At 42.6% G+C, this 15,787-nt stretch overlaps 1 protein-coding gene across 14 annotated transcripts in view; it reads right to left on the bottom strand.

Annotated features, from left to right (window-relative positions):
* LOC111870569 (delta-sarcoglycan) overlaps window positions 1-15,787 on the bottom strand; it is a 451,374-nt gene that overhangs the window by 5,748 nt on the left and 429,839 nt on the right. For all 14 annotated transcript variants that reach the window (XM_023862958.2, XM_023862967.2, XM_023862957.2 and 11 more), the window contains 3 exons: window positions 6,798-6,987; window positions 3,544-3,663; window positions 666-738 (listed from right to left, as the gene is read on the bottom strand). In XM_023862958.2, the coding sequence (XP_023718726.1) occupies window positions 666-738; window positions 3,544-3,663; window positions 6,798-6,987 (383 nt within the window). The remainder of the gene's footprint in view (window positions 1-665; window positions 739-3,543; window positions 3,664-6,797; window positions 6,988-15,787) is intronic.

Raw genomic sequence — 15,787 nt, 5'->3', positions numbered from 1 at the left:
GGCGGGGGGGGAGCCTGATACGCTGCATTAGAGAGGAGGAGAAGTTTCGCAAGTGTTTAATAGGCATGCTTCCTTCACCCTCATTTCCCGGCTCCAGCCAATCTGTTCCGCTTATTAAATCCGCCAGCAATGCATCTCTTTTTATGACGAGGAAAGAGGGGGGAAAAAAAAAGACATTGATGCATTAGGACAGCTTTTCGCGCCAGATGTCGGCAGCAGACCATTAGACTATAAGACGCTGCAGCATAGATTCAGATTAAAAATCACAAAGTCATGGAGTAAAACACAGTATTTAAAGAGAATACTAATTCTTCCTCCTTCAACAGCTGTAATTGTTTTTGCGCGCCAAACAATCACGTAACCATTCGTCCTAAAGCGACTTTGTTCATATGAATTCTGAATTCTTCTTCCTCTTTCTCTACCCCAGTTCCTTCCTCCTCTCTGCTAGGCTATTTAGTCTGTTTAAACGCCTTATAAAACTTACAATTCTCATCATCTTTTCTACAGTATTTAAAATGAGAGTACAAAAGTCCCCTTCCCATTACATCAATGGGCGTCTTGGTGCTTTGCAAGCAGTATCATCGCGATGCGGCCATCCTAGTGGCTCAGCAGGAGATAAATATATAACTACTCAAATATTAAATACGCCAATGTGAACTACTGACCTGAGTTCGTTTCCTGAATCGGCTCTCACTAGTGGAGTCTGAACTGTGCCGTCAAAAATGGCCCCACCGTCACCTGCAAGCAATTAAATTGGATCGAACCAGAAATCTTGGGCAACATAGGGTGTGCTTACATTACGAAACAAAGAAGAACATGCACAGGTGTGCTAGAACAAATGGCTGGGAGAAACGATATAACAAAGAAACAAACAAAACAACACAACGAGGATCATCTTAACATTTATTCTTTATTAATATTGTTAAAGCGGTCATGTACTTCTTTTGGCTTATTTTGGACTTCACCCATCGTCTGGTATGTAAAAGACAAAAAGACAAAAAACCACGACGTTTTGGAGACTGTATCTGTTTCCGTCTGTTTCTTGAAGACGGAAACAGATCCAGTCTCCGAAACGTCGTGGTTTTTTGTCCTTTTGTCTTTTACATAGCAGACGATGGGTGAAGTCCAAAATAAGCCAAAAGAAGTACAGTATACACCATCGTCAGAATCCTTTCAAGTCTATCTAAAGTGGTCATGTTAAAAATAACAGGTTTATGTGATATAGCCAAACACAATGAAATTAAATTTGTTTACATTTTTTTTGTTTCAGAATTCTCTTTAGACAAGATCATCTGAGAAAACTAACCGTAATTATGTAGGATAATATTAAAATAAATCTTGTAGAGTAATATCGTATTCATCTGTGCTGGATACAACTGCTTCAGAACTGTATACGGTGTTATGATTTTTATGACGCTTACGAATTACCGGCCTCCATACTAGTGAGGACTTAACTGATACTGTAGTAACACTAAAGGGGGTTTCGATCCATGGTACAGGAAGAGATGACTCTCTTCTCCACAGCTGCTAGACTGGAGTCCACCAAGCCTCACAGTAGCTAGTGAGTAACTCGGACCGTTGCTCAGGGGGCAGAACTGTTAGGGCGTGCAGCTGATAGCTCAGCTCTATCTACTGCCAATTTAATGAAGCCAAAAGTTTCATTACCTCATTGACTACAGCCCCCCAGTAGACCACATCGTGATCCACTTGAAGTCAATACACCTTCTCTATCTTTAGGTTCTATTTTAATATAATCCGGCATAGCGCAGTCAATATAGCGTCTAGGCTATTGTCTGTGCGACTGAGGAATAGAGATTCGACTCCCGGGAGGGGTAAGAGGATTTTCTCTTCTGCACAGTGCCCAGACCGTCTCTGGAGCCCACCCAGCCTTCCATAAAATGTGTAGCTGGGGATGATGTGGATGAAACTGATCCCCCATCTGTACCTAGTGCCAAGTTAAGCAAGAACATTAACTCCCCCATATGTCCTTATACGTCTTCATGGCGTGGTGCTTCAGGAATAAATTTACACTTTTAAATTTCACCTCCACATATACATAACCCAAGTGAGCCCTTCCTCAGGTTCCTAGACTGAGATGTTCTTCCTTCTCCAACACACTGCGTGTCCTATACATCCCTATGTCCTTGATGTGACCATTATACGTAATAATGTCTGACGAAGAGGATGCATTAAGAAGCTACTCGTTATGCAGTTTTCTCTGTCTGGTTACTTCTAACCCCTATATTAAATTACTCTCCTAAACATCATCAGTCCACATCAAGCTTTATACCAATACAAAGAATACGCCAAATTTTGTATATTATTATCAATGAGAGTTTAGATAGGACATGGGATGTTCCTCTCCTCCTAATACAGAAAAACACACTTAAGAATCGAGGAAGAAGAGAATCCTATATGAGTGAAAACAAGAATTAGGTTGGGAAATCTATTAGAATATACGTAATTTCGTCTCAGACCTTACAAAAGAAACTGTTCCCAATATACTGGAAATTTTCAGACAGCTCTGTCGTGAGTGTAGTCTAAACAAACTCCCACAGGCGTTCTGCACGCAAATCCACGACTTGGAGAGCTCAACAGAACACATTTTTAAGGGTTATCTGAGTCTTTGGCTTTCATGAAGTATCAGTGGAAAGATGTGCACGGAAGAACGTGCTGTCCGAACAGCAGAAACTTGCGTCACTTGCATGAACTGCATAATTTGGATACACAATGGGAAGCTACCTGTGTGTGTTTCTCTGAGACAATGAATAGATATTAAATCTAGTTTCGGATCTAAACTTGAAGTATGTATCTGCTTGCTTGCCTGCCATTTATGGCTCTACAGCCCTTGTGGACATTGGCCGCCTTTTCAGTTTCTTAAATTATACACATTCGATAGAACTCCTCGGTCGGGGGATCAGCCCGTTCGAACGCCGCTACGTACACACAGATCTCTATGTCTGGAGTTGGATTCGAACCCACGATCCCAGTGTTCGAGGGATCGAAGACGGTTCATGCCTTAGAACACCCTGCCACAGTGTTCGGCTTGAAAAGCACAGGAACACGAAATTAAAAGACTTCAGGCAGTAAGTATATGACGATCATCTGGTATGTAATGCCGTGTAGTTTCGTGGCTATGTATCAGCGTTTCGGAGGAAACTTCTGTCTACAGTTGTAGGGTATAACCTGAAGATAAACACATCAGGCTTCACCCAGACATTAATTCGTATCTATGAAACTACTAGACGTCATATCAGAGGTGACCGTAATCATGACGGAGCTGAAGGGTTGCTTTAGGAATCCAAGCTTTCCAAACCACACAAAAATAAAGGATAGTTTTAAAAAATTATGCATCAACTGAAAATGTAGAATACAAAGAATTTGTCACGTCTGTCTTATGATGCGGGACAATAATTTCTCCAGAAACTGTTTTACAACATCCAGTAGCAGTCTGAAACAGAGAGAGCGAGAGACAGAAGGACAATTTTAAGAGTGAATGTATATATGGAGCCAAATAATCGACGAACAAAAGAATGAGCTGACCTGTGACCCTGAGTACCTCTGCTCCAACCACGACTTCATTCTTGTCGGCAGAGAAAAGAACAGTGCCCCTCGTGTCTGTGACACGGAAACCTCTTGTGTGGCACTCCAAGCGGTCATTACCTGCAACAGTGAACATTACAGAATATAGGCCCAGTGCACTTTTTTTATTACGCGCACAAGACTCCCCCACAAAGAGACACTGTCCTTGATACAAACGATCAATCAGTTCTGCCGGTGGTAACACTATTAAGACTGAGGTTTTGCATGGCGTGACGCCATGTTGTCGCTGAGACGATTACAAGCGTTTGGGGAGAACATGCTTAGTTTGGTAGATGATTATTGACGTTTCGGAAGCAAGATGTATATCTGAAACGTTGGTAATAATCTACTAAACAACATGGAAAAAACCACAGCCTTCACAGGCCTTTCTTTTCTGTTTGTGGGAATACGCCTATTTGATGTTTGAGATCAGCGAAAGAAACATGTCTCAACTCTTAAATATACGTGTAATTATTTGTGGGTTTACAACGATAGAAGCTATGACATGAATATTATGTTGGACTGTCCACTGTCTGAAGTACAGTTAATATACACAGCGTTTCGGAAAACTGACCCACTTCCATCATCAGGACTAAGGAGAAAGTGTTTTACTTGATCACGGAAATATAGTAACAGAAAAAGGTTGCAGAATGGAAAGCTTAAGATTATTATCAGTAATTTTACTACACACCTGAGGAGTGAAATGTCGGTCAGTAGGAGTATAAGTACTGACTGCGGACTAGAAGACTGGAGGTTCTATGTCTAGCAAGGAAAGGATTTTCTTTTTCATCATCACGTCTGCCACCAGACGAGGCTCCATTCTATGCACACAGAGAAATCATTCCCCAGGAGTAAAGCAGATGGAGCGTGAAGCAGATCATTTGCCTCCAGCTAGGGTCGCAGATATGTATACACAGAGCTTTACATTATTACACAGTGACGACGATACTTATTATAATAACAGGCTAGCCAACTATTTCGACGTTTTTCTTCCTTCATAGTATGCAAAAAAATTTCCCTTCATTTATTTTCTTCTATTGTTGCCGCTTCCTTCCTTTTCTACCTTTCCGTCTTTTATCATTCCTCTCTTTACTTCATTCGTCCTTTTTCTTTCAGTTTTCTCTTTCTGTTTCTTTCGGTTTTCTCTGTTTTTTCCTTCCTTCTTCGTTTCTGTGTGTTTTTTGTATTTTTTCCATTTTTCTCTCCTTTTATTCTCCTTGCCTCTCCGTCTTTCTGTTCCTATCTTCTTTCATTTCCTTCCTGTGACACAGCATCACCAAACAGCAAGTAGCAATAAGAGAAGCTTTCGAAGTACCAACAACGCCAGGGCTGTTTCCTGTACTGTGCATGTTTCATGCTCCACTTACTGACCAGATGTTGCTTGGGTCCAGCAGACTGGATGTAAACTGTTCGGGTGGCTCGCCAATTACCCTGTCCTCAGTTGCAGCTAATATTCTGATCGGAGACAAAGTTCCGCATATTCGTAACATCAGATTTACCGCTCCATCAGCCAGGAGGCTGGAGGGAGAACAGAACAGTTGTTGACGAAGCAGAGAAAATAAATATTTCTTGTTCTTACCAGGAATCGAACTGCGACCTTCCAATCCGCAGCCCTACACTGTGAATAATGTACGACGGGTGTCGGTATTGTAATACACGTATAAAGAGATATTCTTCCCATGAAGGCATATCGGAGACGTGGAGATGAAGCTGCACCTGGGGCTGGTTATGTTAACCTCGGCCGTAGGTCGTCGTTACTTACTTGCTTACTTACTTATGGAGCTGAGCACTTCTTGAGGAGAAGCTAAATCTGCAGCTACTCAAGGATTTCCCAGCATTTTATAGAACTCGAAGGTTCATTACCGTGTTCACAAGAGTCTTCCACTGGTCCATATCCTGAGCCAGATCAATCCAATCCATATCATCCCATTCTATCTTTCTAAGAACCATTTTAATACTGTCCATCCACCTACGCCTTGGTCTTCCCAGTGGTCTCTTTCCTTCTGGCTTTCCCACCAACATCCTATATGCATTTCTTTTCTCCCCCATTCGTGCTACATGTCCTGACCACCTCATCCTCCTTGGCTTGATTATTCTAACTAAACTTGGAGAAGAGTACAAGGCCGTCTTTATTCTCGACAAATCGCTAGGCTCTGAATGAAGGTACACTAAACGACAAGGAAGAGGAGAACGGTAGGTAGAAGCCTTTAGTTACGTAGAACGAGGCAGGCTATGAGCCAGGGATCATACAGAATATATATAAAGAACAGGCTCTCTAGCTCGTTACGTCTCATTTCCTTCACCAGGAAGCACTATTTAATGACACATTTGTTGAGTCACAAGATCTAATGTTAGTGCACTATGCGATTTGCGTTTATTTTTAAAGGAGTTAAAATGCCTGTAATTAAATTCGCTTAGAGGGAGGTGGAGTCCAGTTGGGTCCACTCGGCACGGCGGCCACTGATTCGCCTATTGTAGCTTGCCCCGAGTGATAATTATGATGATGGATTATTTGGTGGAATGAAGATTGACAGGGAAAACCGAAGTACTCGGAGAAAACCCGCCCCAGCGCCACTTTGTCCGCCACAAATCCCACTTGACCAGACCCGGGATTGAATCCGGGCCAATGCAGTGGGAAGCCAGCGACTAACCTTTGAGCTATGGCGCAGACTCAAAATGCCCGTTAAGTCTTTATTCATTAGAATACTTTACGACGCTGCATGAAGTATTGAAGTCGTGCTGTAGAATTCTGGTTGTGAATTGTGAATTCTAAATGGAGTCGGATGTCGAAGGGGGATCATCATTGAATATTTTAAGGTATTGCTCGAGCATTCGCATGGAGTAACGAGGAATACTGCGGAATTCCTGGTCACAAGCTTCACAGCTCTCTAAGTTTGTTTGATTTATTTCACAAAACATTCTTCATTGCATGCGAATATTGCAACAAATGGTATCGCTGTTATGAATGAAAGCTAAAAGTTCTTAAAAAGTGTCAGGCTTGTCCTACTTCATTATATCATCCGAGATTTTCTTCAGAGGAGAAAGGGAATAAAGAAAGCTACGAAATACGAAAGAAAGACAATCACAAAACGAGACTCATGGTCAATACAACATTCCCGATTTTTAAGGAATATCGGATAAAAATTCTGATCATAAATCCTGTGACATTTTTTATCCCAGGAAAATCTTGCAGGCGCACAGGTACTATGACTCACCCAAGAATATTCTGTTAACGATTCGGCCATCTTCATCCCTCGTGTTGATCGTGAAATTGCGGCTGGATTCCAGAGTGATCGGCTGCCCTCTCCTGGAGCGGATTGTTGACGCCAGAAGAGCATCGAGTACCATGGCCTGGCCACTAAGCTGTATGCCACCTGTTACTATCCGTAGTTGTCCCATGCCCTCCTGCAACACGCCATACACAGGTTGGGTTCCTTATTACACGACGTTTTCCAACTGTAGAGATTATTTGGCATTGAATAAGAGAAAAAATGGCATGTCTGGTGAAATAAGGTATGAGGGAAAAGCGACTGTGACCTGCTTCAAATTACGTATTATCCCAAGATTTGAAACTTACACAACGAAGTATTTTTATTGCTAGTGGGGTGGGACTAAGTACCTTGTACTGCGGCCACTTCTGGCCTATTGTACCAGCCCCAGATGATTGATGAGGGTGATTGTGGAGCTATTAGTGGAATGAAGATTCGCAGGGGAAACCGAAGTACTCGGAGAAAACCTGCCCCAGCGCCACTTTGTACACAACAAATTCCACTTGATCAGACCCAGGATCTAACCCGGGCCACCACGGTTGGAAGCCAGCGACTAACCGCTTGAGCTATGGCGCGGTCCTGCACAACGAGGTAAGTCCATGCTAAATTTAGCTGAATTTCCTGAACGGACGAAACAGTCTGGGAGGCATATTCAAATGAGACTTGGAGAAACATGGCATGAAGAGACGAGTACGACTGGACTGATTCAGTATGTCATCCAACGGAAATATTCAGTGATCACGGTAGTGGATAATTGGGTTTCATGGAAGGACATTTCTTGACCTTTTGAGTAACTATCAGACCCTCAATAAAGATGTAACACCACGTAGTTTCTAAAAAAATTGCCTCTCCCGAAATTAATTTCTTGACATATGCCACTTTATGCATGACTACTAATCCATTCGCTGCTAGTTGCCTGCATTTTTTTCCTTGGCACTACAGCCCCAGGGGGCTTAGGCCTACCTCCATGAACTCCGTTCACTTTTCGGTTTACTAGATCTTACACATACGGTAGGACTCCTTGGGAGAGTGACCAGCTCGTCGCAAGGCCTCTACCTGTACACAAACACAGAAAAACGCACACAAACATCCATGCCTTGAGCGGGATTCGAACCCACGATCCCGGCTTCCGAGCCAGCGAAGACAGTGCATGCCTTAGACCGTTCGGCTACCGTGACCGGCTGCCTGCATTTCGTTGCCTGCAATACCCGGTCACCATCCTCACGAAGCCTCTGAATAAGAGAGAGAGGCTACACTCTTCCTCCAGTAGCAATAGCTATTTCTCTGTGTTACCAGGTAGTGCTAAGTTCGAAAGAATCGTAACTTCTTTCCGGTTTCCAACCGGAATTGTTTCGCTGTTCACAAACAGAACTGAAAGTTAGAATTAACTTTTCAGATTTCCACACCACGCAATTTGCTGGTACTCACTACACACTCTTCATGGTCTTCATATGAGGTAAGAAGGTAAAGTTATCATTGTGCTTAATTAATTAAGCATTATGCAGTGAAGGTGTATGGGGAGTGGAGGTACAGCCCATCATTCTTAACCACGACATTAGGTAGAGGTGAGTGGTTAGCTTCATGCCCTGGCCGCTTTATCCCTGGGGAAAAAGCTCCCGGTACCCACTATATAGGAGGCTGGGTGGGTGCCAGAAACGGTCTGGACGCTGTGAAATAGAGAAAAATCTCTTACCTATACCGAGAATCGAACCCCGACCGTCTAGCCCGTATCTCATCGCTTAGTCGACTGAGCTATCCCGGCTCACATAATCTTCAGATATGTAATGTATATATTTTATTAGGCAGTGGTACTGAGATTGTACTATAGAGATTGTAAATAGTGGTTGGGCCCTAAATGTTACTAGATACTAGCATATAGACTTTAATTTCCTGTAGGAATTGGCCAGCCGACCTGAGAGAGGGGTAACGAGGACTTCTCTCTGGATAAGCCCTCTCCACGTCAAGAAATATAAGAGAGCAAATTAGCTTACAGAATCATGTAATTCTGATTGCTAACATTATGTAAATAAAAAAAAATCCTGTAGTCTGAACACACACATATCGGAAGGTGCTAGTAAGTTTACATCTAATTAATGACCGGATCTCAAATAGCAGTCGGACAGTAGCCACGTGACTGGAGATCACAGCACTGGTTACCGGTTAAATGCCTTACTTACTCATGAAACTCAGCCCTTCTAGAGGAACCGCCAAATCTGCAGCTACTCAAGAACTTCCCAGCATTTTATGGAACCCGAAGGTTCATTATCGTGTTCACAAGAGTCCTCCACTGGTCCCTATCCTGAGCGAGATGTATCTAATCAATACCATCTCATCCTATCTCTCTAAGATCCATTCTAATATTATCCACTCACCTATGCCTTGGTCTTCCCTGTGGTCTATTTCCTTCTTGCTTTCCCACCAGTATCCTATACGCATTCCTCGTCTCCCCCATTCGTGCTATATGACCTGCCCACCTCATCCTCCTTCACTTGATCATTCTAATTATACTTTGGGTTAAATGCATGCACTGCACAATTACTTTTCGCGTTTGTTTTCGGACAAATGTAACTGGGGGTCTGAAGAGTAGACTAATCTAGCAATTATGTTAATCTGACTCTTCTGCTGTAAGGCTTTCATTGAAAAGTTGGTTCAGCTAGTAAAGAAATTAACCGCCTTTTGTGTAGCTTTAAGATTCATTATCATATTCACTGAAGACTACCATATAATCCTAACCTAAGCAAATTATTCCAGTCCATGACCATACAGCGCGTTCGTATAAGATTAATTTAAAAACTTCTTACCTATCAGCCAGTCTTCTACTGTACATCAACCAAAATTCTGAAAAGAAGAACGTTCACTTCCACTTTCCCCCTTATGATAGACGTAAGAACTGTAGAATTACGTCATGTGAAGTCTGAAGTGTTACACCTTGTTGTTCCGCCCGTTATGCGTTGCGATGTGCGGTGACAGTGCTGTTAACATTTGCACAGACAATAATAAGAGCAGATCTCGCTCAAAGTTCAGTGCGTGCCATTTGGTTCCATCTACTGACCTCTGCGAAACGGGGCTCTGGGGACCTGTGTCGATATTTCATAGACAGACGCCTGCGGCAAGAGGGGGACAAGTGCAGAGGAAAGGCATGAACGAGAAATTATGACTGGGAAATACAAAAACAGAAAAAGAAGAGAAGAGGAAAAGTGTGACGTGAAATGGAGAAAGACCTACGGCATAAAGGGGAAGAAATAGAAGGGATAGAGTACATTAAGTGAGAGCAGTGTAACGAAAAGAAACATCGAGGAGGGTGGCGAACATTTATATGTGTATATACGTATATTTGTTCAAAGCAAGAACTGTGAAGCCAGCAGAGGAAGCCGTTCGCAGACATGCATATTTCCACTGCAACAACTGAATACAACAATAATGAGAAGCAGTGTTTTCTACGCGGTCATTGCCGAGATATTATAAACAGGACAAGTCTAGAAGAAGTCACTTGAGGTGTCAATTGGCGAGACAGTCCGAGATGTGTTGCGGTTCAGTCGTTGTGATCTGTTGCTGAGGCACGGGGATAGTACGGGAAACCAGAGGAAGGGGAACGTCCACCGTTGAAGCCGATACCGAGCAACTGCTACTAAAAACATGACTGTGGACTCTAGTGTGTGTTTGTGTGTATGTGTGCGCTGAAGCAGTTTGAAACGAAAGATCACTTTGTCTAAGCAGAACATCGGAACAGGTCAACAGGCCTAAACCTTGCAGTTATGACCGTTCATGATGATGATGATGATGATGATGATGAGGAGGAGGAGGAGGAGGAGGAGGAGGATGAGAAGGACGACGAATATTTAACGAAGTAAAGCAAAAGAATGCCGGTCACGGTAACCGAGCGGTCTAAGTCATGTACTGTCTTCGTTCGCTAGGAAACCCGGATCGTGGGTTTGAATCCCACTGAGGGCATGGATGTTCAGTTTGTATGTATGCGTTTTTCTGTGTTTGTGTACAGGTAGAGGCTTTGCGACCAGCTGATCACCCGCCCAAGAAGTCCTATCGAATGTGTACGATGTAGAAAAACCGAAGTGAATGGAGACGTTCATGGATGTAGGCCTAGGCCCACTGTGGCTGTAGTGCCGAGGAAAAGAAAAAAAAAAGCAAAAGAATCTCATTTTGTGCCCTGTACTATCTGCAGCAACCGCGTTAATTCTGAGTTAGAAAACACCAAGACCGATGACGTGTACCAAATAGCACACCTCCCCACCCTCATGTTTTGTTCTCAGGACACCTGATGTTCGGGAGAGAGCTGGCTAGCTGTTAATGCTACGAGGTGTGTACATCCCTGGTGTGGGGAGGAAGATGGGGAACCAGTTGCAGTGGGAGACATCCGAGTGCCCTATAAAACCGAACAGCTTTTTGTGCGTGCCTGTGTGCGGGACCTGAACATTTGCTTTATTTACGATGTCCCCAAACTGGGTAACACTGAGTCCAACATTAAAAGCTTCTGGACCTCTTTACTGTTATTTCCGGAGCGAGCTGAGTGCTGCTTGCCCCAGCCTTGCATTCAAAAGTCATGAGATCCAATCTTATTACGTACGAGACCGTCGCGGTCTCTTCAAGGAACCACACACCTGAGGTGCAAGCATACGCTTGGATTGATGAATATCGTATGTATGTAAGTATCGGCCTGTGTAGGTAGCGGGCCTTGCGACGGCCTGATCACTCGTCCAAGGAGTCCTACCGTCTGTGTAAAAAAGTTTACGAAATTGAAGAAGAGGTCAGCATCCAACAGAAACGCTGCAGAGGCACTGAAGAATGAATATGATTATTTGTTACAGCTTAATTTAAGTCTGAAACATCTCTGAACATTTGTTACCATCGCATCATTATTCACAGATACAGATAGTGAGATAGTGCAGTTGGTATAGCGACTGGCTACGGGCTGGACGGCAGAGGGGTCAGAGTTCGAGTCCCGGTAGGGGTAAGATTTTTTTTCCTCTCCATGTCGTCCAGACCGGTGCTGGGGCCCGCCCAGACACCCATCCAATGGGTACCTGGGGTAAAGCAGCCAGTGCGTGAAACTGACCGCTCATCTCACACTAGTGCAGCGGTCAAGAATATGTGGACCTATGCATCCACCACTCCATGATTCTATATGACGTAGTGCTTAATTAGTTAAGCACAGGAGCATCTTTATCTTACAGATATGTATTTTTTTATTTTATGATGGTTGGTACTAAATTTTGAAATATGCAAACGATGGAACGCCTTATGGAGAACCTCACTGAGCATACAGGAGTTTCCTCTCCTTACATCGCCGGCACAAGGTTTGACATACAGACAAATATATTTTAGACAGAGTAACCTACCTGCAGCATTTCAGAGAGTGAACACGTCTTTGAGAACTTACAGTGATAAGGTTGCGCGGTAGTGTTAGGCTGGAAACGTAGCACGCCTGGATTAAACATGAAATTCATTCACAGTCCTACCATGCAAATTCTCATGGGAGGAAAGAATCCCGAACACAAGCGCAGATGGCTGATTAATATTGTCACGGGTTTATGGTTCCTTGACTAATAATAACGGGCTTCGGATTGGATTTATTTGGGCCTCCATGGCCTGTTACCTTACCTTTTTTACCTTAATTACAATTAATTACTACAGCTCACAATCAATGACTGACTAAGATTCCCTCCATTCTGGCCGGACTCCGACTGTCTTCTCTTCTAGTCTCTCTTCTCCCGTGACTGAATTAGTTCTGATTTACGAATCAATTACGAATGCCGAATTACCAATGAATCAATTCTTCTCTCGCCGGCTGTTTATATAGTCTAGAGATAACCATGGGAAAAGTTGTTTGTTTGTTCGTATTCGCGGAAACCTCTGTTGGATCTTCGTTGATACGGAAACGCGTTCTGTACTGAGTTGGTCTCTAGGCATCCACCTCCACTTCTCCATGGAAACGTGTGGTTCTGGTTTCAACAAGTCTACACCTTTTCATTTTTGCATCCATGGACACGGCCATCAAACACCGAGCGATGATTTATGTCCACAAATCATATCTCTGCAGGCCACGTGACTACCAATTTGTTCCTTAGAAAAGCCTACACGTCACAATATTACAGCGAATAGTGGATACGATTATGTAGATTGCGAAGCTGGTTTAGCTGGCTCTGATAAGGCTAACTAATAGGGTTTTGTGATAACTGTGCTGAACTTCCGGATTCCATAAACATTTGAGACACTGAAACTTCAATTATTGTGGTTTGTAACATTATTTATTTCTCATAAGACGATAAGACACGTGTCTGAATTCCGCGCATGTCTCTGTCCGCATGCGACGGCACTGCAACATAGGCTGCGAGAGAACAACACGAAAGAAATAAATTGAAATTTTTGTCTTCATAGGCCTAACTGTTCAGAGAACCATGTTGGGGACTCGTTTCCTTGAAACTTCTTGTGAAAGCAGTGGCAAATCCGCTACCAAGAAATTTGCCGCCTTTTATAGAGCCAGAAATTTAATTACCGTCTTGACAGGAACCCACCATTGGGTTTATCCGGAGGCAGTTGAATTCAGTCAACACCTTAACACAATTTCTTCTATTACTAATTTTAATATTATCCTCCAATTTATGCCTATAACTCACAGCCATCTGTGAGCCGATTGTCTAGAAAATATGGGAGCCTCAACATCTCACAACTCTATGGGCCTCGACGGCCTATTAAGAGGGATACGTTTTCTATTTGTGCCCATCTCCCCAAAGTTAATCATTCCTTCTAGAAGAAATAAGCAGCCATAAGAAACGTCTTAGACAGTTGAATAAGGATAAACTGTTCAACGATAATCCAGAACCAATGGGTTAACTTTGAGGTTAGTTGAGCAGTTACACAGGGTCACCACTCAAAAGGTAACATCTCAGATAATTCATTCGTAGGACTTGATACGATACTAACGTCTATGAACTGTGATACAAAAATTTCTGCTAATACAATGAGAACCATAGCAAACCTCAATGGAAATAATTAGTAAGGCTGTGCTCGACAATGCAATAAACCTACATGTATCTGCATTTAAATATTTAGAGATATTGATAAGCGTAGATGTCAAGACAGTTTTTTTGAAAGAGTACAGTACAGCCGGAAGTACAGAAATTTCAAGGAGACCTAAGGTTCAATATGTGTGCTATAAGGCTGACTCCTAGCGTCAGAGCCATAGTTACTGTATAGCTCACCTCCTACAGAATGACATTCATTACGTAAATAATTTACAAACGTTTCTGTTAAATACACGTAATAGGGGCAATAATAGTAATTACAGTGATTTTTAAATACTGAATATCCTGAGAACCTAAGGTCGATAATATCCTTGAAGAAATCACTGTATACAGAAAGCAATGAAAACGTTATGCAGTTAGAAGACAGGTGGTCGATGATAGCATGGACTTATACAAACCTGTGTGGCGAAAATTGAGATTAAGTTAAAAGAGGTGTTTCAAACAAGATTATGTCACCGGTACAGGCGTTAACGTTCCCAATCAGTGAATACGCGAAGAATAATGCCTAGCAAAGTCTAGAAACAAGTAAATAAAAAAAAATCAAAGAAAATGTAAACTTTTGCTATATTTAGAAGTTTAATAGTAATAAGCTACATAACATTTTAGTTACAAAATATGTTTTTTCTGAATACGTAAATCTAATTGTATTCTGGCTGGTGTGGTGTTTAGTCCTCTCTTGCATTGAAGTTAAACTATTCGTTCCCTCTTCAGAACATTAGTTTTTATTGCGCCTCGCCTCTTAGAGCGCCCGCACAACTCATGCTTTACAAAACACGGGAAATAATAATAATAACAATACATCTCCATCAGCAGGTCTGAGGCCCTCCGTCCGCCGCGCCTAAAAAGCTGGGTGGTATGGGATTCGAGTCCTGTATGTGCGGTAGAAACTCTTCTAGAATAACACATGTCTTAATTCGTCACCCTACAGCACTTCAAAAGCTTATGCAGAGTCGCGTCTTTTGCCACAAAACTGAGATATTCGCGAGCTGCAGTTTGGGTACTACGGGGAAGAGCATACAAATACACGGACAGACTTCAAGGTTATCTCAGCAGTGACTATGAAGAGTCCGATCTTCTGAGTTCTAACGCCCTATAGCTCGGGAGAAGTGCACCAGTGTTTCAGACTGACATATAGGCTCCATCTTCAGGGTAGAAGAGTAAACCAAGCAATAAAAAGCAATAAGCAGGTGTCTGTTTATCGCTGGTTTCTTGCTTGGCTTGTATTTCGATCCGAGCTGCATTCGGACTTACGCTTCAGAATATTGTACTCTTTACGCTTGTACTTTCTTACAGTACAAGCGTAAACGGGATAAAACAAAGAGAGCCGTGAGAACCTCTTGCCTGAGAACGACTTCAAATGTCCTCGCCCTCAAACAGGTTACGTTCCACAGTGAGCAAGATAATCGCACTGCTGAGTGCGTTATAGCTCTAAGAACTGTTCGGCGTTCTCTCGCAGACATGCGCACATGTTGCAGATTTTAAACTTGTATGGGTGCAGCCGAAGAAACAGACAAGCATTGGAACATGTTTGTTGCCAACTTGACAAGTTGGAATTGAGTTACAGTTCTGGAGTGATGGAAGGCTGACGTGATCTTTGTTCAGACAGACAAAGGGGTGCTAAGAAACCCACCATTCAGGTTTCTTACAGCTCGGCCGCTAGTTTTTTTTCGGTTCCTTTATTTCATTCTTTATTATTTCTCTCTCTTCTCTTCCTACCGTCCTTCTTTCTCGTATTTTCCAACCTTTCTACCATTGCGTATTTCCATCCATTCTTACCTTCTTTTCCCTTCATTTTATTTATTTTTTCTTTCCCTGTTTTCTTTCAATTACTTCCACTTTCCTTGTATCTCTACATTTGTCTTTCATTATTTTTTCCAGTCATCTTATTTTTTTTAT

Source organism: Cryptotermes secundus, unplaced genomic scaffold (genome assembly GCF_002891405.2).
Source record: "Cryptotermes secundus unplaced genomic scaffold, Csec_1.0 scaffold117, whole genome shotgun sequence".
NCBI classification, from domain to species: Eukaryota; Metazoa; Arthropoda; class Insecta; order Blattodea; family Kalotermitidae; genus Cryptotermes; species Cryptotermes secundus.
Note: the sequence above shows the minus strand (reverse complement) of the source record. Positions and strands in the feature narration are given on the sequence as shown.